Source organism: Pituophis catenifer, unplaced genomic scaffold, assembly GCF_029215685.1.
Source record: "Pituophis catenifer annectens isolate HBS135680 unplaced genomic scaffold, rPitCat1.0.hap2 SCAF_6, whole genome shotgun sequence".
In the NCBI taxonomy this organism is placed as follows: domain Eukaryota; kingdom Metazoa; phylum Chordata; class Lepidosauria; order Squamata; family Colubridae; genus Pituophis; species Pituophis catenifer.
Window position 1 is genome coordinate 70,495,345 of NW_027256886.1, and position 26,518 is coordinate 70,521,862.

Genomic DNA, 26,518 nt, shown 5'->3' on the forward strand with positions numbered 1-26,518 from the left:
GTTATATATAATTAATATACAATATAATTTAAAATAGCTTAAGATCTGATATAAAAACACAGGTCTCTATTCAGGTGTTTAAAGACATTACTCATGGAATAAGAGCCACAATTTTTAACTTGTCTTCTTGAGAAATCAGGAAGCATGTGTGAACAGTTCGCACTAGGAGCACAAAGTTTGAAAAGAAAAAGATTAGCTTTTTCAGCCTCCATCACAAATGGCTTAGGAGAGAGAAAGCATAGATGCACATTTTGTTCTCCACAGAAAATACACCTAGAGCCCTTGAAGTTGTTTCTTGCTGCTGTTTTATATATCCCCTCCCTGATCAAAGAATTAAAAAACATTTGTGATATAGAATATAGAATTCTGCTACTTCCAGCAGCATCTTCTTTGACATTGTATTCATGGAAACAGTTGAAGAAAAGGTTGCTGGGTGGCTGGTCTATAGCTCAGCAAATATTACAATCAACAAAGCAGCTATTATGGGTCGAACAATATATAATACAAATGCAAAATATGTCCCTTGTTAATGTCTAGCTCGTATGCTTTGTTGCAAAATATTTTAGGCCAGTATATTCAGCTGTGCTAACTGATAATTCTGATGAACCAGTGATAACCACAATGAGAGATCAGTAAATCATAGGATACCTAAATGGAGCAAGACTCATTACAAGTGAGTAATAGTTGCAAATGTCAATAACTTGAATTTCTGAGGATTAGTCATAATGACAAATCTTTAAAAATATATATATGTGTTTACTAGAGAGCTCTATGCTTAAGAATTCATAGTAATGACTCTTTACTTTGTAACCTAATGCTTCAATTTGAATTTAGCTTCTATCAAATGTAATCGTATGTTTTCCCTTATGGAAATGACTAGCCTAGCTAAATTTTAGGCTAAATCTTATCTTTCAAACACACTTAAGTAAAATAAGTTGTGGGGTTTTTTTTAGCTCACTTGGCACCCTCCAAATGTATTGAAAATTGAAGTCCCAGAATTCTCAGAAGAAAATTTTAGGCATTGTAAATCAGCACTTCAGGTTAGGAAAGCTGCTGAGATGATTGCATGCATTAAAGACTTTTAATCTGATAATTATACGTAAAGGAATGTTAGACAGATTTTCAGAATTCTGAATTTTCAGAATTTTCTGGATTTCTGCTTCATTAGTTTTGACATGTATTATTTAGGACATTGCTTCCCAACCTTTTGGGCACCAGGGACCCGTTCTGTGGAGAGAGGTTTTTCCATGGACCGAAGGGGCGTGGTTTCATGTGCTGCCTGCATCCCATGGATGCTTTGCTTGTTTGCGCATCCCAGTTTCAGGCATGCTGCGGACCAGTACCGGTCCCTATACCAGGGCTTAGGGACCCTTGATTTAGGATATCAAAGATGTTGCCAATGCACAGCATAAATTAATGTAAAGTGTTGCCAAGAAGCACATCCAGTGCAAATTCTTCTGTGAATTTTCCTCTTTGAAATGCATGATTATTTGAGATTTGCTGCTAAAAAAGGTGACAAACAAAAACCAGGGAAGTAAAATGTTTCCATTCTCCAAGTAGTTATATTGAATTTTCAGATTATTACCGTGGAGGCCTCTTGAAGTACTACTACTGGGACCAACTGCAGAACCGATAAGACCATTTGCAATTATAATACTTCGATAACATGTTATGCACATTTGATGCCAAAGAAAAAGGAATCTGTTTTTACTGCTGTTAAATGTATATTTATTCAGGATAGCCTTGCATTTGATGCTTTTTCCTAGGCTGATTTTATATCCGCTACTTTGGGGCATGTATATCAGAATCCTAACTTGATGGAAACCTAAAAGAATACATCACTGAGATATGAAAAGCCCAGATGCAATAAGCACTGTGAAGAGCATCTAGGATTGTATAATTGGACTTACATTTTTTAAAGATATATTCAACTATTTGAAATACAAAAAAGAACATTGAGATGAAGATTTTTGATCAAGAACCTCTTGATGCGGGTGAAGAAGGAGAGTGCAAAAGTTGGCTTGAAACTCAACATTAAGAAAACTAAGATCATGGCATCCGGTCCTCTCAATTCCTGGCAAATAGATGGGGAAGAAATGGAGATAGTGACAGATTTTATTTTCCTGGGCTCCAAGATCACTGCAGATGAGGACTGCAGCCAAGAAATTAAAAGACACTTGCTCCTGAGGAGGAAAGCTATGGCAAATCTAGACAACATACAAAAAACCAGAGACATCATAAGTGTGTATAGTCAAGGCTATGGTTTTCCCAGTTGCAGTGTATGGCTGTGAAAGTTGGACCATAAGAAAGGCTAAGCAAGGCAAAGAATTGAGGCCTTTGAACTATGGTGCTGGAGAAGACTCCTGCAAGTCCCTTGGACTACAAGGTGATCAAACCAGTCAGTCCTAGAGGAGATCAACTCTGACTGCTCTGTAGAAGGCCAGATCCTGAAGATGAAACTCAAATACTTTGGCCACTTAATGAGAAGTAAGGGAAAGATTGAGGGCAAAAGAAGAATGGGACAACAGAGAACGAGGTGGCTGGATGGAGTCACTGAAGCAGTAGGCATGAACTTAAATGGATTCCAGAGGATGGTAGAGGACAGGAAGGTCTGGAAGAATGTTGTCCATGGGGTCACGATGGGTCAGACACGACTTTGCAACTAACAACAACAACAAGGCCTAAATATAACAGGCCCACCTGATTAGTTGCAGATGGGAAATACACATGGAATTAAATCCAAATGTAGACATGCTTAGGGTGCATCTATTAAAATGCATACCCCATAGCCATGGCTAATTCATTCTACTTATTTTAGTAAGTCTGTTGGAATGATAAGAATTGTCCCAATCCATGGTTTCCCATTCAAGTTTGTAGTATATCTGTGGCCTTCAAAGCTGAACAAGGATAATTGTGTTTGAAAATAAGCTGCAGTAAAATATCCTTGGGAATAACTACAGGTGATCCTCAACTCACGACACCAATTGAGGCCAAAATTTCTGTTGCTTAGTGAGACAATTGTTAAGTGAATTTTGTTTCATTTTATGACCTTTCTTGTCACAGTTTTTTTTTTTTTTTTTTTAAATTTGATTTATATGCCGCCCTTCTCCGGAGACTCAGGGCGGCTTACAATGTGCTCAGCAATAGCCTTCATACTTTTGTATATTTTATACAAAGTCAGTTTATTGCCCCCACAAACTGGGTCCTCATTTAACCTACCTTAGAAAGGATGGAAGGCTGAGTCAACCTTGAGCCTTGGAGAGATTCGAACCAGCAGTAAATTGCAGGCAGCTGTGTTAATAACAGGGTGCTTTAAACCACTGTAGTACCAAGGCTCTTTCTTAACAGTTGTTAAGTGAATCACTGCAATTGTTAAGTTACTAACATTTTGTTAAGTGTATCTGGCTTCCCGATCGACTTTGCTTGCAAGAAGGCCGCAAAAGGTGATCATATGACCCTGGGACACTGCAGCCATCATAAATACGAGACAGTTGCCAAGCGTCTGAATTTTTGATCACGTGACCATGGGATGCTGCAACGGTCAGAAGTGCAAAAAATGGTCTTAAGTGACTTTTTTTCAGTGCTGTTGTAACTTTGGTCACTAAATGTACTGTTGTATTGTGGATGAATTTAATATTGTTTTACTCTGTAACTGCTATTATACCTCAGCACTCTTTTCTTAGGTTTTTCCTTTTTATTGTTCTTATCCTATCAATCGGTTTAGGCTTGGCACCCTCAGTAGATTTGACTGGTGATTCCTCTGATCTGTGTATATCAACAAATATTCTTTAAAATCCTAGGAGTCTCACAAGTAATCAAATAAAGCAGCACTGTGAATGCATGAGGCTGGGCAAAGGAACAACTAAAGAAGTTTTGGAAAAGTAGCCAAGAAAATAAATAAGTTAGGATTAGATTTTTACAATATTATTTTTGTTTGATTGATGCAGCAAGTGAATAAGTGATACAAATTAGCAAGCGAGATAGGTCAGATTTTAAAACAAACACAAATGCCAGTACAGAAATGCATTCTGTAAATGATGAAAATGGTTTTTGGATACGAGTTCCCTTAACCATTCATTATTGTTATTCCTTTTCTAATGCATTTCCAGATTACCTACAGGTTTCCTGAAATATAATTAGAATGTTCTATACAGAATTCTTAATTTCTCAGTTTCTGACGTGGCATCAAAGGCCTTTGAAATTTCCTTGCATTTGGTTAGAGGGGAGATGGGCAGATGTTTTTGTTCATTATGTATTAGGGCCATGAAACAGTTCACATTTAGTTGAAAATTATTTTTTTTAATTTTTAAAAAGTTTTTTATTAATAATACAAAATTAAAAAAACATTGGACATAGATATGACATCACTGGTTCCAAACATCTTCCGTCATTTTACAATAATATTAGTATTCATATAAACTTATAGTTCTTAAGGTTTGCTCACTATTTAAGCATAATACATGATATTAATACCTTTTCCCTTATTTCTGTATATTTATTTATCTCTTAAGCATACATTTATCTATAACATCTGTATTTTTGTTCTAACACTATACATTTATCTTGGCCACCCTCTTGTTATCTATCCAATCATAAAATTGTTTCCAGATTTTGTAGTACTTAGTTTCGCTTTCATCCTTGAGTTCCAAAGAGAGTCTGTCCATTTCTGTGCAGTTAAAGATTTTCAGTAATATTTCCTCTTCAGTTGGAATATCTTTCTCTTTCCATTTTTGAGCGAAGGCTATTTGTGCCGCTGTGAGTATATGCAGTAATAAATAATTTGTATCTTTCTTATATTTTCTTTCTATAATTCCCAAAAAGAAAAATTCCGGTTTGACCTCTATATCTGTTAGCAAAATTTCTCCCAGCCAGTTCTTTAGTAAATTCCAAAATTTTTCCACCTTTGGGCATTCCCACCACATGTGGTAGTAATTCCCAATGGTCTCTCCACACTTCCAGCATATTTAGTTGAAAATTATTGATTCAGAGTACAGAAGTATGCAAATGAAGACATGGCTATTGTCAGGTGTAATCTTACAAATATATAATCTTGAAAACAGATGCATCAGCTTTCATGGGTCATGGACAGGTACTGGATTTATTATCTTCAGACAGGCTGTCTAGGCTTTTCTTAAAAACCTCCAGTGATGAAACAGCTACAACTTCTGAAGGCAAGCTGTTCCACTGGTTAATTGTTCTCACTGCCACGAAGTTTCTCCTTAATTCCAGGTTGCTTCTCTCCTTGATTAGTTTCCATCCATTGCCTTCTGGTTCTTTGGAATCTTGCCTTCTGGAAAATAAGGACATGATACTCCTATCATGTCCTTCCTTTCTCTACACTAGCCATACCTAATTCCTGCAACCATTCTGCATATGTTTTTGTCTCCAGGCCTTTAATCATTTTAGTTGCTCTTCTTTGTACTTTTACCAAAGTCTCAGCATCTTTTTTGTAATGTGGTTACCAAAACTGCATGCAGTATTCCAGGTGTGGCCTTACTAAGGATTTATAAAGTGGTACTAATACTTCACATTTTGATTCTGTACCTGTTTTTATACAACCAACAATTGTATTAGCTTTTCTGGCTGCTACCGCACACTGCTGGCTCTTGTTTAAGTGATTGTTCACTAGCACTCCAAGGCTACTGTTACCTTTCACACTTACTGTTTTTGATCTAGGTTTCGCCTAATTTGTACTTGTACCTTTGGTTTTTCCTGCATAAGTGTAAAACCTTGCTTTTTTCCACATTAAATTTCATGTTGTTGGAAGTCTGTCATTGTTCAATTGTTCAAGTCTATCAAAATCTTTTTGGATCCTGAGCTTGTCTCCTGAGGTGTTGGCTATCCTTGCCAGCTTAATTTAATCAGCAAATTTGATGAGTTCCCTTTCTATTCCCTCATCTAAGTCATTTATGAAGATATTGAAGAGCACTGGGCCTAAAATGAAACCTTGTGGTACTCCACTGCTTACTTCCCTCCATATGGATGTAGTACCAGTTACAAATCAGCCAGTTACAAATCCATCTGGTGCAGGGGCAGCTTCTACTTACCTTTACTACCAGTTTGTAACAGGATCGCGCGCATATACCTGCTTCGCTAGCATGCGTGCCTTGCTTCTGCGCATGTGCAGAAGCTTTTGCGCATGCGCAGATCATGAATGACTACATCCGGGGCAGTGGGCGGGGCCTCCAGCTGGTTTTACTGCTGGTTCTTGCGAACTGGTCTGAACCAGGGACAACCCACCACTGATCTGGTGGTAATGCTGTCTATCCCACATTTTACTAGCTTACCCAGAAATAGGTTGTGGTCTACTTTGTCGAATGCCTTGCTGAAGTCTAAGTTTACTATGTATACTGGATTTCACTGCTCTACTAGTCACTTTGTCAAAGAATGAATGAGATTGGTTTGGTATGATCTGTTTTTAACAAACCCATGCTAGCTTCTAGTTATAACTTTATTTGTTTCTAGATGTTCGCAGATCTGTTTTCTGATTATTTTTTCCAATATCCTCCCAGGTGTTGATATTAGGCTGATTGGTCTGTAGTTTCCTGGGCCTTTTTTTTTTTTTAAGACATCAGCTCTTTTCCAGTCCTCTGTGTAGTCTCCAGGATTTTTTAAAGGTATGATACCATGGTTCTGAAATAACATCTGCCAGCTCCTTCAGAGCTCTGGGATGTAATCCGTCAGGTGCCAGTGATTTTTACTCATCAAGATCAGATAGGTATTCTATTACCATTTTCTTGCTTGTCTTAATTTTTACTTCTAATCTGTTTTTTATAGTTACGTTTTTGATAGGTTGGACTATAGTTTCTTTTTGCATGAAGACTGATGCAAAGATTGAGTAACTACTTGTTACTTCCTTGACATCGTCTCTCTTTAGTGGGCTGACTATTTCTCTGACTTTTTTCTTGTTATTTATATGTTGAAAGAAAGGGTTTTTAAAAATTATCTTTGACTCTTGTTGCAAGTCTTTATTTATTCAAATCTTTTGTCTAGCCTGAAGCTCTTCCCCCTGCTTCCCAACACCATTCCCATAGTCTTCTATAAGAATCTAGTAAACAAGTACTACAAGATAAGATTTAAAAGTTTAGACTTTCTATAAGCATTTTAAATACTGCACAAAATACGCTGCATAATTTTAAAAGTTTCCATTTTATATGCCTCTCTGTCTCCATTTATACTACATCTACCATGCAGTATTTAAGTATCATTTTTCTAGATGTAATAAGAAAAAATGCATTTTGCCTATATTTGGATTATAATCTTTTTCAATGTTGCTCGATCCTATGCTCCCATTGATTATATTTAATGGCTATCATTAAGGGTTTCCTTAGACTGAAGTGATGGCCTAAGGGTGAAGAAGCTTTGCCTCCCACTCAGAAGGTCGTGAATTCAATTCTAGGTAGCAGCAGATGTTTCTCTCCTAGGCCGTAAAGAAAAAAAAAATCTACTGTGAACTCCACAGAGGAGTCAGGCAGGGCATCCAGCAAGTAAATGCTCAGCTCCATCCAGTCGCCCCAACTCTACCCTGAATAGGCACTACAGGTCATTAAAAGGGAGTTAAGGGTTTCCTTTCCCCACAACCTATTTATTTATTTATTTCCCAGGACTCTTTAGAATTCCCTCTTCAGTCTGCAACACATTCATAATGCCTCTAGGGAAGGAGAATATCATTGACATGAATGTAACCTTTTGGTGTTTTTTAAGTTAAAGAAACCTTGTGTGTGTGGTTTTGTATCTAGGTTTGAATGCTCTATATCAGTGGTCACCAACTGGTGGTCTGCGGACCACTGGTGGTCCACAAGAAAATTTTGGTGGTCCACGGCGCATCAGAGTGGAGAAGCTGCTCCAGGATGAGCAATGGCTAGTCCTGTGACTAGAGCTCTGGAATATGGGACTTGTCAGGCAGCTCATGGTGGGGCTGTAAATCTCCGCTGTAGAGGGAGGTTTGCAACTTTGCAGCACAGCCGCATGAGGTAATGGTGCAAGGGGGGGGTGGCGGTGCAGGCAGGCCGAAGCAACAGATGGCGGCAACCCCGGGCTGTTTCTTCCCCCTGCTGTAGCTTCCTGTCGGCTAAACCACCAGTGCCTGTCCCCGCCCCTCACCCTCCCTTCCCAGTCACTCTTTGCCTGGCAAGGAAAAGGGAGGGGGGATGGAGATTCACTCCATATTCCAGATTCTTGCTGGATCTCACAGCCGTTTCTTCTGGTCCTTGTTAATACTCTGTGCACCTCGGTCTCTCGGGGATACGCTTGACTTCCTCTCAGCCCCAAGACACATGAGATGGACCATGAAATGGGAGAGGGAAAGAGAATGAGAGAATCAGAGAGAGAACCAGAACGAGAGAGAGAGAATGTGTGAGAGAGAGAGAAAGAAAGAGACAGAGACAGAATCAGAAAATCAGAGAGAGAATGAAAGAGGAGACAGAATGAAAGAGAGAATGAGAGAGAATCAGAATGAGACACACAGAGAGAGACAGAGAATGAAAGAGAAGAGACAGAGTGAAAAAGAGAGAATGAGAGAGAGAAAGAAAGAAAGAAAGAGACAGAATGAGAGCATGAAAGAGAGAAAGAGAAAGAATGAAAGAGAGAGAATGAGAGAGGCAGAGAAAGAGAGAGAAAGAGACAGAATGAAAGAATGAGAGAAAGAGACAGAGACAGAGACAGAGAAAGAATTAGAGAGAATGAGAGACAGAATGAGAGAGAGAGACAGAATGAAAGAGAGAAAGAAAGAGACAGAGAGAATCAGAGAGAGAATGAGAGAGACAGAGAGAGAATCAGAGAGAGAATGAGAGAGACAGAGAATGAAAGAGAAAGAGAGAAAAAGACAGAGAAAGAGAGAAAAAGACAGAGAAAGAGAGAAAAAGACAGAGAAAGAGAGAGAGAAAGAGACAGAATGAAAGAGAGAGAAAAAGAAAGAAACAGAGAGGGTATCAGAGAGAGAATGAGTGGGAGAGAGAGAAAGAGAGAAGGAGAGAGAGAGAAAGAAAGAGGAGGGAGAGTGCCTGACGGACTCCATCCTGTTACTGAGAGTCCAGGCGCTTCAGCAAGCGGCGCACTGGATTCGTATTAGTGGTCCGCGGGATTTAAAATTATGAACTTGGTGGTCCCTGAGGTCCAAAAGGTTGGGGACTCCTGCTCTATATCAGTTCTACTATCTTGCACAAGTATCTCGCTTTTACATTTCTGTTTCTTCCCACTAACTTTTTGTATGGATTGTCTCAACACCTCCTATTTAAAACGTCTCCACCTTTTTCATTCCCAGGCTGTAGCCTGGGCATAATTGAAAGGCAGATTGAACCTGCAGTTTGGAGGAAGCCTGAAAAAGACAGACAAAGCAAAAGTCACGTTGGAATTGCTATATTGCTTTCCCAGTGCTTTTAAAAGTATGATTATATTATTACTTTTCCTCTCATTGCTTTTAATAGCAAATAATACTAGGAAATTTTTCATTTCCAAGGACCGGCATAATTTCCCCTGGTTCTGATAGACCCTGGAGATCTAAATTCTTCCCCAATAAACTACAGACATTCCATTTTGTTCTCAGTTGTAGGTAGGCCTGCTGCTGTTTACAGAGACTTAGGCTTAGTTGGATTTCTCTTTATATCTATATCTGCAGGATCACAGCCTGAGTTTCCAGTAAGTGCCATTCTGCTAATAAGCAAATCATCTTGTTTACTTTCTCATTAAATTCCTTCAAGAATTTTCTTAGTGGGGAAACCTGTTTCAGCTCACTGCTCAGCTTTAAAGAAAGAAGAAGCTATGCAACAAATATGCAATGTAAACCATCATTCTTAGTTGACTGTTTTCATTTTGCCTTTCTAAAAAAAAAAAAAAAAAAACCCTTTCCTGGTTTGCATTTTAAATCACATGATCAGCTTCTCTACAATTCAAAATAATTATATTTATCAACTTGAAACCGATACCTCCAATGTTATTTTTAATACAAAAATAACTTATATTGAGTGTTTTTAGATTAGGTTACAAGAAAGCATAATCTGAGGGAAGAAACTTGGTAAAGAATAGCAGCAATGCCTATTTTTGACTGAAACATTATCAGTTAATATAAAGAAATCACACATTAAAGATAGATAGATAGATAGATAGATAGATAGATAGATAGTAGATAGATAGATAGATAGATAGATAGATAGATAGATAGATAGATAGATAGAAATACGAAATACAAAATACAAAATACGAAATATGAAATATATATTGTGTGACATGAAATTACTTTTAAAAATGAAACAAAATCTAAAAATGCCTGCAAGTATTAAAATGTGAATTTTCATGGATGTTATTTAAAGTTCCCAAGGGTGTTCAGAATCGTCAGAGGAAGTTTCTGGAAACTAAATCCTCCATCCTTATCGGTATAAAACCTCAGGGGTCAGCATCTTTTTTCAGACAACTTCATGAGATTTTGCTAGTGCTTAAAAATAAACAGAGGATATTTATTCTCCATGACGTTCTTGGGAAATGATGGAATTCTGCTGAATCCTTATGTGTAGACTGTAATAGATAATCTGTAATGACAGATAATTCAGACAAAAAAGAGGTGCATTTTGTGAGAATCTATAATTTCAGCTGTAGCTGCTTTTCTCATGTAAGAGTACTTATTCCTAAAAGAAGTAAGTGTGGTATTTCACAGTGCAGGTGCCATGATAGGGAAGGTACTAGATGGTATTACCATGACCCAATATTCCCCACTGGAATATAAACCAAAAATTAGCATTTCTGTTGAGGGCTGACTCTCCTCCCCTGGTAAGAGCGATCACTCGATACCTTAAAAGAATGACGTCAATATGAGCCAGTTATATCAAAAAAAAAATTATTGATTGTAAGGAAGATGAGCTCAGTTAGAGAGGAGCTATCCTATTTGGGTTATCTAATCTTGGCAATTTAGCTATTGAAATTTGATATTGTAAAATTTTAATGTTATCTATCATATATTTTTAGATTGCTATTTTTGTAACTGTTTTATCTTTTTCCCTTTTTCTTTTCTGTTTTGTTTGAAAAGGCCTTCGGGCTATTCAATAAACTATACTATACACCATGACCCAATATCAAGCACAGGAAATCAGGAGTTCAAATGAATATAGGCTTATTGTTAAGCTAGTGCTTTTTACAAGAATCTGAACTACTAACAGTTAAAGCAAATTGGTGGCAAATCAATGGAAGTCAATGGAATTCAGGACGGGCTGGACTTAGATTTCTTATGGGTGTGAAGAACTTGAGACTGATGATGCATTTGACCCATCCCTTGGGCTCAGCCTATTCATCTCCTACATATAGTGTCTCCTCGGTCCATTGGATGATGTTGTTTAATAGAAGAGACCGATCCTGTAAAGAATATAGCAGCTGTAATGGGGAAAGAGTTCTTGGCCATGACTATCACATGGTCTTGAAACAGAAGCTGTGAGTCTATGACATATAGTTGACCCTCTAAGGTATTCAAAATCAGGAACCCAAAATCATGAGTACATACTACCTTTAAAGTAAGGTTACAGTAACAGAGTTTGTGAAAGCACTTCTCCAGTGAGGATAGATTATGAGATACTTTCTCCATGCCCATTCCTTCTTTGGCTTAGATATCTCTTACCATACCGTTGTCTAGGTTGTAGCTCTTTTCCCCATTTATCAAGGTTATTCTCATTATGTCTAGAAAAGGTCCATTCTGACAACCTTTCTCAAATATTTATTTACTTACTTACTTACTTACTTACTTATTTACTTTTCTTTCTATCTATCTATCACATTTAAGAACAGCCCATCTCACTCACAAAGGGACATTGGGTCACATGCAATAAAACATTAAAAGCATAGAAAAGTATATAAAAATTTAAAAAGGCAAGTTTCTTAAATTATACTTCTGATTTGAGATCAGGTTTCTCTTGTAAAATACTCAATACTCATGTAAAATTCAAATACTCAAAAGTATTTGCATTTTACCTATGACAGTAAAATGTTTCCCAAATCATTTATAACAATTAAGAAACTTGGTAAGTGTTTTCCACGTACAGGTCTCTAGATGCATCCTGATTGTTTTTTTCTGTTGCAATTTATATATTTTCTGTATTCTGTTCTTTCCTATCATATGGTTTCCCCTCTTTTTTCCCCACATCCTCTGCCTACTAGGTTTTTCCATTTAAAAATTAACCTTATGCTTACATGGGTTCTTTGAGTCTTCATGGAATATTGCAGAAAACCTGACTGGAGAGCCAAGAAATTGCAGAATATTAATCTTAGTTTAAAGGGTTTCTCCACTTGTCATTTTTTCAGATTGCAAAAATGTGATTTCCATGGTATTTGAGGGCATGCAATACACTGAGAAGTTTGTTTATTTCCTGCATTGATTTATATAACTGCCCTACTCAGGACTTTATATGAGTCCTAGTCCAATTCCTATCAAGAATCAATCTACTTTCTATTTTTATTTTATTTTTTTGCAGCTTTACCTTGATTCAGAACTTAGTCCCACTAGAATGGCAATACATTAAGAAGTGGCAATGCATAGACTTCAAATACAAATATTATTTCATTTTAGACATCACCACTATACAAAGTTTATTTATAGTTTTATTTCCTTGCAAAATATTCAGAATTTCAGCCCAACCAAAAGAAAGAGATAGCAAACAAACTTTTCCTGAAAAAGTGGTTTCTGCCCCAGTTATGAAATAGCATTCAAACATGAGTTCAGTTAATAATCCAAATAAATGCAAAGGTCATGATATTAAATTCCTTAATCTGAAATACTTTGCAACCTACAGTAAGGACCCTTTGGGAGGGAAGCTTGTATAGCTTTGTGTTGGGAGATTTTAAAAAATGATGCAAGTAATTGAGATAATGATATAGATCCTTTATTTAGCAAATTCAAAAATAACATACAGGTAAATGTAGAGGTTTCCCTTATCCAGTCATATCCGATTCTAGGGGGCAGTGCTCACCTCTGTTTCTTAGCCAAGGGAGCCAGAGTTATCCAAAGATGCTTCCATGGTCATGTGCCCATCATAACAATATGCCAAGGAATGTTGTTACCTTCCCATCCAAGTGGTACCTATTTATCTACTCGCATTTGCATGCATTCGAACTGCTAGGTTGGCAAAACCGGGAGCTCACGTGGTGCTTGAATCTTGGTCCCAGGCCGTCAGCTTTCCAGTTGATAAGCTCAGAGTCTTTAAGCACTGAGCCATCACATCCCCAGTATAAAAAGTATAACATAAATATATACTGTATATAAATATACTGTATAACAAATATGGTATAAAGAACAGGGAATGGTCTAAAGAGCAGGAGCCTTGGTGGAGCAGCGGACTAAAGCACTGTTAAATAGCACTTAGCTGCCAGCTGCCTGCAATTACTGCAAGTTCAAATCTCACCAGACTCAAGGTTGACTCAGCCTTCCATCCTTCCGAGGTAGATAAAATGAGGACCCGGATTGTGGGGGCTATAAACTGACTTTGTATAAAAAAGAACACTGCTTGGGGGATGGGGGGGCGAAAGCCCTACTAGCAGGTATGTACAAAAGTATGAAGGCTATTGCTTAACGCAATAGCCCTGAGTCTCCGGAGAAGGGCGTCATATAAATTGAACCAATAAATAAATAAATGGATTCTTTGGGGCTGGATGTGCTTTCAATCCAGTTTTTGCCAAAATTAGGGATAGAGATAGGAACGTTGAAGTTTAGTGCGGAAGACATATTTGGTTTATATATGTCAGGCACAAGAGAATGTGTTCCTGTTAACACATGTAAAAGAAAAATAAATACAGTTTGGCACTACAGCTTCTGTGATGTTACTCAGCAAAGGGATTTGGTAAAATATCTGACATCAGAGAGTTGCTTAAAAAAAAGGGATCACAGAGAATCGCATGACTAAATCATGATAAAGGAGATATTGTAGATGCGTGGCTGGCTAATGGTTATGAATTCCATACCACTGTCATAATATTCTCCTACTGACTGTATAATCTGAATCTGATTTTTTGGATCAAAAAAAAAATTAATATTGTCAATTCAGGGATAACCACCTGCTTTGCACAGATTGTGTATGACAGAAGACTGCGGCTTTACTGTCTTAATCAGGAGTTCATTTGAAGAGCTACACTTAGCAGGGCTTCAGTGACAATAAAAATGTTAGAAAACATGGCATATGGTGTCATAAATTATATGTGTTAGTGCAGGAAATATACAACTTTTTTTCTCCCTTCACTGTTTCTTTCCATGGTACCATATGGTACCCAGCAATGAAAGCCTTGGCTTATAAAGTTTACAGCTTCCATTACAAGATAGTTTCAGATTGTGTTCTCCATTATTCTATTTCTTCATTAGTCATAAGAGACATTCTCCCACCAAATTCTCTATTTCCCATAAAATTCCTACATTCTTTTTTCTCTTCCATTTGCATTTGTTATTCACACATGCACACAACACGCACATGCACACACAGTCTTTGGTACTGCTTCATTTTGGCAGGGCGGGGCGAGTGAAGAATATTAGTCATGGTGGCGCAGTGGTTAGAATGCAGTATTGCAGGCTGACTCTGCCCACAGCCAGGAGTTCAATTCTGAATGGCTCAATGTTGACTCTACCTTCCATCCTTCCAAGGTCGGTAAAATGAGCACCCAGGGGACAATATGCTGACTCTGTAAACTGTTTAGAGGGGGCTGTAAAAGCACCGTATATAAGTCTTAAGTGCTATTCCATATTCCCAGAAGGATTACCCAAGACATGAAGACCCAAACACACACACTTAACTAAAGTCTCTTGTGCTATCTTAGTAATTTTTCTTTGGGAAGAAAAATGTATTCCTGATTCATATTTGCCTGGAGTTAGTATTAGATGGTATTGGATATAGAAGCTAACATTATTCAGACATTATCTCAGTGGTCTAAGACAGTTAGAAGAATTTCTTCTCTTAGTTCATTCCATGCTTTGGTCAAAATGTCAGATGCCATAATTCAGAGTTCAAAAGTTTTATTTAGCGCATAAGGCAAAAGCATTCAGTATTGCGTGTGACTGGTTGTTGCAAGAGACACAAAGCCATTTTACAGACAGGTGTAAACAACAGATCTGCATATTTCTAGCTTTAGATTTTACAAGTTTTGCTTTCCTAGCCTAATTTCTCACTCACTAATTGGCATATTTATCTCTGTTACTATGAGCATTAGATGCTCATAGTAACAGAGTATTAGCCTTAGTTTCCTTTCCAATTTATGTACTTTTCTCTTTTGCTTCTGTATAATAGCAAAGCACTAACTTTTCTTCCAAAATGGCATTAGGTTAGCTTCTTAATACAAGTAGTCCTCAACTTACAATCACAATTAAGCCAAATTTTTTTGTTTATTTATTTATTTATTTATTTATTTATTTATTTATTTATTTATTTATTTATTTATTTATTATATTTCTATACCGCCTTTTTCCCGTAGGACTCAAGGCGGTGTACAGTCAAGAAAAATATAGACACACAAACATCATAAAATTGCTAATTAAAATTATTACTGTTGCTAAGTGAGACAGTTGTTAAGTGAATTTTGTCCCATTTTACAACCTTTTTTGTCACAGTTAAATGAATTACTGCAGTTGTTAAATTAGTAACATGTTGTTACGTGAATCTGGCTTTCCCATTGACTTTCCTTGTTCAAAAGGTTGCAAAATGAGATCACATGAATCTGGGACACTGCCATGGTCTAAAGTGTGAAAAACCATCATAAGTCACTTTTTTTCAATGCCATTGTAACTTTATACAGAAAGCGAGAACAAATGTAGGATAGACAGTATTACCACCAGATGGATTTGTAACTGATTGACAAACTGCGGTCAGCGTGTCATTCTTAATGGAACTACGTCTACATGGAGGGAAGTAAACAATGGGTATCTCAAGTTCTGTTTTAGGCCCAATACTCTTCAATATATTCATAAATGATTTAGATGAGGGAATAGAAGGAGAGTTCATCAAATCTGCAAACATGACACCAAGCTGGAAGGAATAGCCAACACCCTACAACAGGGATGTCAAACTCGATTTCATCGAGGGCCACATCAGGGTTATGTTTATTTATTTTATTTATTTATTTATTAATCAAATTTCTATACCGCCCTACTCCCGAAGGACTCAGGGCGGTGAACAGCCAGGGTGAAACAGCCATGTTTGACCTCAGAGTGCTGTGGTGGGCGTGGCCAGGGTGGGCATGACTAGTTTGACATCACTCGTGACTAGCTTGACATCACTCGTGCCAGCGAAATGGGCTCCCGATCTCCGTTTTCGGCTGGGACAGCCTCTTGCAAACCTCTGCCAGCAAAAACGGAGCTCCATTTTCAGTGGCAAAGGCACCAAAGGCCGGTCCTCCATTGTTTCCAGAGTGGCTCCATGGGCCAGATCTAAGCACCCTGTGGGCTGGAGCCGGCCGGAGGGCCTTGAGTTTGACACCCCTGCCCTAGAAGATAGGCTCAAGATCTAGATGCATCTCAACAGACTTGAATACTGGGCACTATCTAACAAAATGAAATTCAGTGTAGAGAAAAGTAAGGAAAAAAATGTACAGGTACAGATTGGGTGAAACTTGGCTCAATAGTAGAACTGCGAGAGGGATTGTCCTAGTGGACAATCATTTAATATGAGCCAGCAGTGTGTGGCAGCTGCCAAAAAAGCCAATACAATCCTAAACTGCATTAACAGAGGGATAGAATCAAGATCATGTGAAGTGCTATTTCCACTTTATAATACCTTGGTAAAACCACAATTAGAATACTGCATCCAATTTTGGTCACTACAATATAAAAAAGATGTTGAGACTCTGGAAATAGTGCAGAGAATGGCAACAATTATGATTAGGGAGCTAGTTGCTAAACTAATGAAAAATAGTTGCAGGAATTGGGTATGTCTAGTCTAGTGAAAAGAAGGACTAGGGATGACATGATAGCAGTGTTCCAATATCTAAGGAGGTGCCACAGAGAAGAAGGGTTCAACCTATTTTCCAGGAAAGACAGGAAGCAATGGATGGAAAAAATCAAGGAGAGAAACAACCTAGAATAAAGGAGAAATTTCTTGACAGTGAGAACAATAAGTCAGTGGAATGGCTTGCCTTCAGAAGTTATGGGTGCTTCATCATGGAGGCTTTTAAAAAGAGACTGGACAGCCATTTCTCTGAAATGGTACAGGGTCTCCTGATTGAACAGAGGGTTGGACTAGAAGACCTCCAAGGTCCTTTCCAACTCTGTTATTCTGTTATTCTATTAATCTGAACAGTCACTAAATAAATGGCTTTAAATTGAGGATTACCTGTAATTACTGTACGTTCTAACAGGACCAAGCACAAGTACTCCTTATATGTCAACTTTGGCCCAAGTCCAATGTGGCCTTAAAGTCACTGACCAGTTACTTATCTAATGATTGATTCAGACTTCAATTGCATTGGTATCAGATATGGATAAATTGCCATATTATTTTCAGTGGGAGTACAGCCTGACTCTCTCAGCAATATGTTCTAAGAATGGGATCACCTAGGAAAGATCCTATTTGCTTTGATTATACGTGGGGATGAATTTCAGCAGTTTTGCTTTGGCTAGAAATCCTGGATCACTAATTAATGATGATTTGTATAAAGAAGTCATAAAAATGCACATAAAAAATGAGATCATTTAAGCAGTGATAAGCTTTAGGATGACTGGAGTTGGTCTATTTTTGCAGTGTCCTGATTGATTTCTTATCTAAGTAGCCTTCCAATTGGTCCATTTTCAAGAAAGTCCAAGAGAACTGGTTATTTATTGACACGTTCTTGACAGATCATTTTTATTCAAACTATAGTAATTAGCAATATAGCCAGAGTTATAGTAATTTCTTTTGTTCTCTGCTTTCTTGTTATATCCATGTTACATGAAACATTCCCTGCAAGTGGTAAAGACAAGGCACCTTGGTACTCAACTGCTTTGAAACTCATCCAATTTGGCACTCAACTAATTTTGACACAAACATTTTGTCCTGGTTATCATCATTTCTTTGGTATTCGGCACACAATCTAGAACTAGTCGGTGTTGGCTACCTTGTGACACACTACATTATCCCTTATGTGAAAATTTTATTTGGTACTCATCTTTTTTGGTAATCATCACACCTTCCGGAACCAATTAACGATGAGTACCGAGTTACCCCTGTACTAGTTGGTTTTGGCATATGTTGTCCAAGTGTCAGCAAAGTCCAGTTTTACCATGGTCACATTATTTGGGTAAGATAGGATTGCATATCTAAAGGTACATGTATCTTGAAGACTGTTGTCTCACCTTATCACTTATGACATATAAGCAATGTACTTACACACTATCAAGATATCTCTATAAACGAATTCATTCTATGTATAAAATTAATTGACCTCCTCAATAAAAAATGAAAACCATTTTGCTTTGAATAGCTCATCCTGGTCATTTCAGGAAATGCAACAACATCCCCTCTCTTAAAAGTTAACTTATTATTGGAGGAAAATACATGTTCCTTTTAGTAATTATAATAAATGCAAATTCATACATTATTTTTAGTAATCCGGTTTATTTATTGCTTGGTATATTTCAGTTGCCAAATGTTAAAATGGTCAAATTACCTCGAAATATTTTCCAACAGTTGCATGAATCATTAACCAATTCTGCCTTTTTTAAGCTCAAGCATTCTTTCGATTATATCAAACAATTTCAATTTCATACTGAAGAACATTATGTCATTTTTCTAAGAACTAGGAAATTACTAGGATGAGCTATTCAAAGCAAAATCATTTTCATTTTTGTTGAGCAGGTCAATTAATTTTATAAATACAACATACCAAAAAAAAAAAAATGGCATGCAGATTTGTTTGAACCTTCTTTGCAGATCGACAAGGGTTAGTTTGAAGCATAAATATTTTTAAATAAAAGAAATAAACATATAAAGTAGATACTCGTGAGAACCAGTATGCTGTTGATGTCAGCATACTGATGATCAGAAATATTCCCATGTGGCTTACTAGATGCTTTGCTTTCATTTTCCAATGATACATAGGAGAGGCCTCCAGAGCAGCTGTGACCTTTTCCAACCCTAGAGATTTTAAATGGAAAGGTCTGTAAAATTCCAGAGCAAGTATAGCACGTAGGGAAGAAGTCTGTCGACAGAAGGAAACAGGACGTTTCTTTCCAGGAGAAAAATGGTAGACCTGATCTCATCGCCATGGGTTATTCAGACAGTGACAGCGAATCTGAGAAAGGATTTTATCTCTCTGGAAGTAGTGATGAAGAATACAATCTCGAAACTGAAAAAAAATCAGCGTTAGTAATTGCCAGATTGCATTTTCATAGTGCTTTTAAACTAGGCTGTAGCACTGGATCTGTCTGAATGGCTGCATTATGACAAATACTTAGATTAATCTAATAAAAAGACTGACTGCATGCTTACAAATTTATCACGTTTTAACCTACAGGTATTAATCTTGAGAGGCATAACTAAACAAGTTAAAAAACATACATGGTTTTCTTCTACGGTGAGGAGTGATTTGATCAGATCTGGAGTGGTGTGTGGTACAGATTTACTGATGGAATATTTATTAGCATATATTCTTAAAAAATCATTGTAATGCCAGTAGGAGCATTTTGATATATAATTCCATGACAAATTGTGTATTTTCACATAATGTTAAATTATCTGTTCAAGAGGAGATGTAAAAAAAAATCCTCTGTTGGTTAAACAATATTTCTATATAAAACAATAGCTACAAATAATCCTTGAACAGCATAATAGAAATATTGTGAGAGTGTTACTGGAGCATCGTAGGCACTTTTTAAAGGGATAAGTATCTGTATCCATATATATCAAGCTTTAAATAATTGATTTTTTTTTTTCAAATGCAATGGCAAATACGGCTTCCAATGATTGTTGCATTTTTGGAAGCCACTCACCCATGGCTTTTTCATGGTTTTTGCTTATTTTATATTTCTTTCTTTTTTCTGAACAGACATTTAGTGTTCTGTTCAAAATTCAAAATCCACTTAGAAAATGAAAAGTCGTAAGATTTTCCTCTATTACCTTTTCTCTCTTCTAGAATGCATTCTAGCACACGTTCTGACTAATTTTCTGGGCAGCAGGACCCACTTCTAAGCAAAACTCTTAAACCACAATCATTTATTTTTTTGATTATGTAACAATACCCGTGGCCCTACATGGCACCCAATTAGTTACATTAAAAAAGTTACTACATTTTCCCTTGCAACATGCCTGTGTCCCATTTATTTCTGTATTCAAAGCATCTTCATTAAAAAGTTGGTGTCTTCAAAGCTACAGAGTTTGGTGAGAGACTAAACATTTTAAAACAACTTCTTTTCAGAAAGTTTTGTCCGTCCATTTAAACACTACATATCTTGAAGATATTTTTTTCTTGGTATAATTGGAATTCATACCAAACTGAAACCAATGTAGGGATGCATAAGGAAAAACCAAAAGTAGGAAACATATTAGAACCTATTTATTATTTTCTTCACACACCGGTTTTCTGAACAGAGCAAGTCCACATTAATTAGACTCCTCCCGCCTAATGCAGCTTGATTCATTAATTGTTTGCTTTTTGCCTTTCTCTATTTATAGAAATGATAGATTGTGTGGACGTCACTATACTAAAATATCCACACTTCTTCTGTGACCCATATTAATATATAAATGTTCTGCTTCTGCTAAACGAATTGCCAAGTGAGAAAAGGATGAATGAAATGATCTTATGAAAAAGCATTAAAATGTCAGGGCAACATTTCTACTGGGGGAATGATTACCATGTTGATAATGGTTTGTAAACATTTCTCAAGAGCAGCAAAATTAGAATAGCATTATTTGTCAATGGTTTTTAAAGCGTGATATATCAGTAAACATAATTCTCATTTGCAAGATGCATTTGTGTCCTAATGTTGCATAGTAGTGTAGAGATAACTGCCTGGCCATTTTGTATAAAATGTGTGGTGTTGTCCTTTCAGGGAAGATGTCAGAACGGCTAATGTTATTAGTGCGGAACCCGTGACGTGTCTTGTCATCGACAGAGAGTAAGTATGCCACTTTTCAGCATTGATACTAATTATCTCAAACTGCCAGTCACTTTAATTTTGTTTAGCAACTGACCTTGTTTAATCTTGGAACATTTGGCAGGAAAATATTTCACTGACCTGGTCTTGAGATCAAACAGACATCCAACTGAGTCACTGTTTATTAGATGCATTTGATAATGACTCCAGTTTGAAAAGGAACATAAAAATGCTTGGAAGGTTATCATACAGCAGAGGAATATTCATAGCATTTATCTGAATCTGAAATAAGTCAAGGTTTCTTTCTGTTGAGATTTCAAAATTCTCAGTTCACCAGTTCAGTCATTGCTTTTTGTCTGTTCCAAACATGCTTGGGATATGAATAAAAACAATGATTAGTTACTGCTGAACAGTTAACAATTCTGTTGTTTAGCTGCTGCACACAATGAAGGCATTATGGTGTTGCTAAGTGAGTGAGCTATCATTTAGCCTACAACAGACTGGATGTGCAATGTTTCATTTTTTCCCCTCCCCTCTATTTCACATTAGGTAGGCTGTAAATAACCTCTTTGAATGAAAATTTCGAATTTAAAGCTTACACAGAAATGAAAGGAAGAATTACATTTGGGTCTCTTAATGGGGAGAGATTCATGGAGTAAAGAACAATACAATTTTTTTCTATAAAGCCATTTTTTTGTAAAACATTAGAATGCATACTTATGTATGCTTCATCTATTTAGAAGAAAAGAGATGATAGATAGATAGATAGATAGATAGATAGATAGATAGATAGATAGATAGATAGAAGATAGATAGATAGATAGATAGATAGATAGATAGATAGATAGATAGAAAAACAGAGAGAAAATAGAAAGAGAAGGAGAGAGGTGATAGACAGACGGGGTTGACAATATCCTTTACAAGAATTTATATTTACTGAAAGCTTTCTTAGAATATGTATAGAAATATCCATTTCTAATTTATGATCCACTGAAATTAAAATGAAACCCATCTCTTACAAAAAATTGGAACTGTTATAATTGCCAACAACATAAGCGATACATATACAAGACTTTTTTTTGTATTATAAAATAGCCATTGAAATGTACACATTTATAGAAGAGAATTAATGAATGTCAGATATTTTATTGAAGAAAATAAAATAATTATTTAAATAATTATTTATATTTGAGTAATATGTCAAATATTTTGCCACTGGAATTTACAATGACAATTTAAACAAAAAAAGGAAGAATTAATTCAGGATTAGTGCTTAATGATGGGATAATTCATTTCTAATTTTATGGGATCAACTGAATATATTTTTCTTTTCCTGCTGACAATGTCCTTGTAGTACCAAGTAGGTGTAAATATAACCTATAAGACTAAAGTTAATCTACTGCATGCCAGAGAGTTCAACATTGTGCAATTGAATATGAATGCAATAATGCTATTTATAGTTAATGTTTTTTCAGTTGCATTGTGACCCTAGAGATTCTGACTTTGTTGTCAGCAGATCTGTGTCCAGCTCTCATTTAATTATATACATGAAACTAAGTGGAATAACTTGTAAATTAGTGGAAACTGTTTAGGTTTTGTTAAAATGTTCACACTTAAAGCCTTAGTGAATGGTTTCTGTCAATATCTTTGCAGGTACATCTCAGACATGTTACCTTGAAGCTATTGATATTTTCGCATGAGTCCCATAAAAACTGTGTGCATATATGTGGCTATGAATGCCTTTGAGAAGTTTTTGACTCCTCAACAAGTCCCTAAAGTTTTCTTGGAACAGCTTTTGGACATGGTTTGTCACTGCCTCCTTTCTAGGACTGGGAGAGAATAATCAGCCCAAGGTCATCCAGCTGGCTTGGTGCCTAAGGTGGACTAGAACTCACAGTCTCCCAGTTTCTATCATGATGTCTTAACTGCTATACCAAATTGGCTGCAACCTCAAGCTGAACCTTAACAAATCTCATTATGTAGAGCTTCTTCTGTAGAACTTTATTGTGTTTTCTGCCACAAGGATTTAAAAGAAAACTAGATAAATTCATGGTTGATCAGTGACTGCATGCTGTATGGCTGTATGACACCAACAGTTTTAGATGTTAAAATACCATTTGCCAAGTAGCACAAAGTTTGGGGTGGGGGAGAATCATTGCTAAGCAGCTGCATTTTGAGAAGACCTTCTTGTTTTCATTTATGGCCAAACCTTCCATGAACTTTCATAATCCAGCCAGGTTATAAACCACGCAGGGATAATCTTGTGTAAAACATATTAGTGCTGTAGGAGAAGAGCTCTGTGGCAAAAATCAGAACAAGTCTGGTAGCACTTTTTCTGACTGACTAGCGAATTTTATTAATATGGGGCTCAATGCTCAGGTCTATCGAAATCATTCTGAATTTGAGTTTATCTTCCAAAGAATTAGCAATTTCTCCCCAGCTTTGTGTCATCTAGACATTTGATGAGCATCCCTTCAATCCCCTCATCTAGGTCATTTATGAAGATGTTGAAGAGCACTGGGCCCAAAGACAGAACCTTAAAGTACCCCACTGCATAGTTGTCTAGATGTAGTTCCATTAAAGACTACATGCTGAGTGCAGTTGGCCAGCCATGAGTTGCCATGAGATTTTGGCAAAAACTTTGCAGCAGATACTATAGTTTATTATGTCCTATCAACAGGACATTAATGGCCTTATCTCTCATATTGCTGAACAGTTCTGTGTCAATACAAGACATCTTTGCCAGTTGATGAGAATAATTGTTTCTTTGTTTACTTGTTCACTCTATTTTCAGTAACCTCAATTCCTATCCATTTTCCTCTAGTCATTCTAAACACTTAATTGTTGAAATATCAAGCACATTATATTTATGGAATAAATAGACTCTTCAGAGCAATTATAAGTACAAATATATTTCCATCTCTCTTTCTCTCTATAGTTACATCATATTACTCTTCCTTCTATAATCTAACTATGAGATTCTCAGTCATCTAGGTCATGGTTGTCCCAAAAATGTTTTTTCAAGAGGCAACTAGACTTTCTGGTTTTTCTTTGAAGACATTTCGCTCCTCATCCAAGAAGCTTCTTCAGCTGTTGGAAGAGAAGTGAAATGTCCTCAAAAAAAAAAAAAAACAGGAAGTCCAGTTGCCTCTTGAAAAAGCATCTTTGGGACATCTATAATCTATCCTATCTAATCATCAAAATCTTAAGTCACAAATTCATTGTTTTCATTCTTACACAAAAGTTCATTGAGCCCTATGGCGCAGTGGGTTAAACTCAGTGGTGAAATCCAAATTTTTTTACTATGGTTTTGTGGGGGTGGCTTGGTGGGGGTGGTGTGGCGTGGCTTGTTGGGCATGGCAGGGGAAGTATACTGCAAAATCCCCATTCCCTCCCCACTCCTGGGGGAAGGATATTGCAAAATCTCCATTCCTACCCCACTCTGGGGCCAGCCAGAGATGGTATTTGCCGGTTCTCTGAACTACTCAAAATTTCCGCTACCGGTTCTCCAAACTGCTCAAAATTTCCATTATCAGTTCTCCAGAACCTGTCAGAACCTGCTGGATTTCACCCCTGGTTAAAGTGCAATATTGCAGGCAAACTCCGCCCACAGCCTGGAGTTTGATCCTGACGGGGCTTAAGGTTGATTCAGCCTTCCATCCTTCCAAGGTTGGTAAAATGAGGACTCAGATTGTTGCAAATAATGCTTGCAGGATAAACTGCCTAGATAGTGCTGTATAAATGCTATTGCTGTAAGAGGCTTCCAAATAGCAAGACATGTACTTAATGTCTTTTGTCTAATGAAATAAGTTAAAATATTCATTTCAGCAAATGAATATCTCAGCTTCTCCAACTATTCTTCCATACTGGGTGGTGCCAACTCTTTCTATCTCTGTCCATGTAGTAATCTTCCTGCTGTGGTCTTATATGTGGTCTCACCTACCATCTGGAACGGGCTTCCCCCGGAGTTACGAAACATCCAAGACTTACGCATATTCCGCCGTGCCCTGAAAACATTTCTATTCCAACAAGCTGGTCTGGCCTAACTCTCCCTTTTTAATTGGCTTTTAAACTGGCTTTTAAATTGGGTTTTAAACCTCTTTAGATAAATTTGGATGTTTTTTAATCTTTGAGCCTAAATTACTTAATCTGTTTCTTAATAGTTTTTAACTTCTATATGTATTTGTATTTATTATGGCTGTTCACCGCCCTGAGTCCTTCGGGAGTAGGGCGGTATACAAATATGAAAAATAAATAAATAAATAAACAAATAAATAAATAAATAAATAAATAAATAAATAAATTAAATTAAAATAAAATAAAATAAAATAAAATATTGAAATAATCTTCCACAGCTTTTTTTACTAACTGTTTATCCCTTAATTTTAAGAGGAAAAGTTCTGGCCACATTCACTAAACCCCAAAGCCCAACACTGCCCAGCAGATCCCAGCCATGAAAGCTTACACCATGTAAACCAGTATAAAACTAGTTTTGTTTTTCTTGTGCCCTTCCTGGGACAGGTAGAAGCAAAGGTAATACATAATTCCTGCAGAGATCCTTACAGCAATTGCAACGAAATACAGTAACATGTGTTGGGCAAGAAAAAAGCTGCGTGATCAATGATCTTGCTTTGTTGGAAGAGTCCAGCTGGCTATTGTTATAAGGACACTTATAGTCATGAATAATAAATAATGTTATGAATAATGATTTGTAATTAATGAATTATGAATTAAATCATTATCATTAAATATTGATTCATGATTGTTCACTTGTGAACAATGTTTCCCTTCTCATATTTCTTGAAAGGATTTTGAAGCTGACCATGTGATTATCTGTACTCCTGCTGACCTTGAAATGCAGGGAATGGTCAGTGCAGCATAGCTATGATGGTTTATATAGTACAAAAATCCCCTACCCCTGCCCCAGAGAGAAATGCGCGCACACACACACACACACACACACACACACACACACACATACACACGGTGGTTACAATGCAGTATTGCTGGCTACTTCTGCAAACTGCCAGCTGCCAGCAGTTCGGCAGTTCGATTCTCACTGGCTCAAGGTTGATTCAGCCTTCCGTCCTTCTGAGTTTGGTAAAATGAGGATCCAGATTGTTGAGGGCAATATACTGACTCTATATGCCGCTTAGAGGGGACCGTAAAGCACTGTGAAGCGGTATAAAAGTCTAAGTGCTATTGCTATTGCTAATACACGCACGCACACACATGCTTGCATGCAAACATCCTAGTCTGCTCTTTCTCTTATTCAAAGCCATGGTGTATTTTGGCCTTTCCAAAATCAGATCTATTGGATAAGGCAAAGCTGGCTATGGAGGTATCATTCTCTGATCTATGAGCTCCTATGAAAAGCAGTGATTGCAGCAAGACCCCAAAGTTTATCAAGTAGATGCTTTTTCCAACGACTGAACCTGTGTTGTAGGCAAAAATTTAACACAGACTAATTTTCACAAGCAGGGCCAATCAAAAGTGGGA

General features: G+C 37.0%; 1 protein-coding gene across 2 annotated transcripts in view; it reads left to right on the forward strand.

Moving 5' to 3' along the window:
• Positions 1-26,518, forward strand: part of PRKG1 (protein kinase cGMP-dependent 1) — an 884,536-nt gene that overhangs the window by 742,895 nt on the left and 115,123 nt on the right. For both annotated transcript variants that reach the window (XM_070945009.1, XM_070945008.1), the window contains exon 8: positions 20,975-21,040. In XM_070945009.1, coding sequence (XP_070801110.1) covers positions 20,975-21,040 — 66 coding nt within the window. The remainder of the gene's footprint in view (positions 1-20,974; positions 21,041-26,518) is intronic.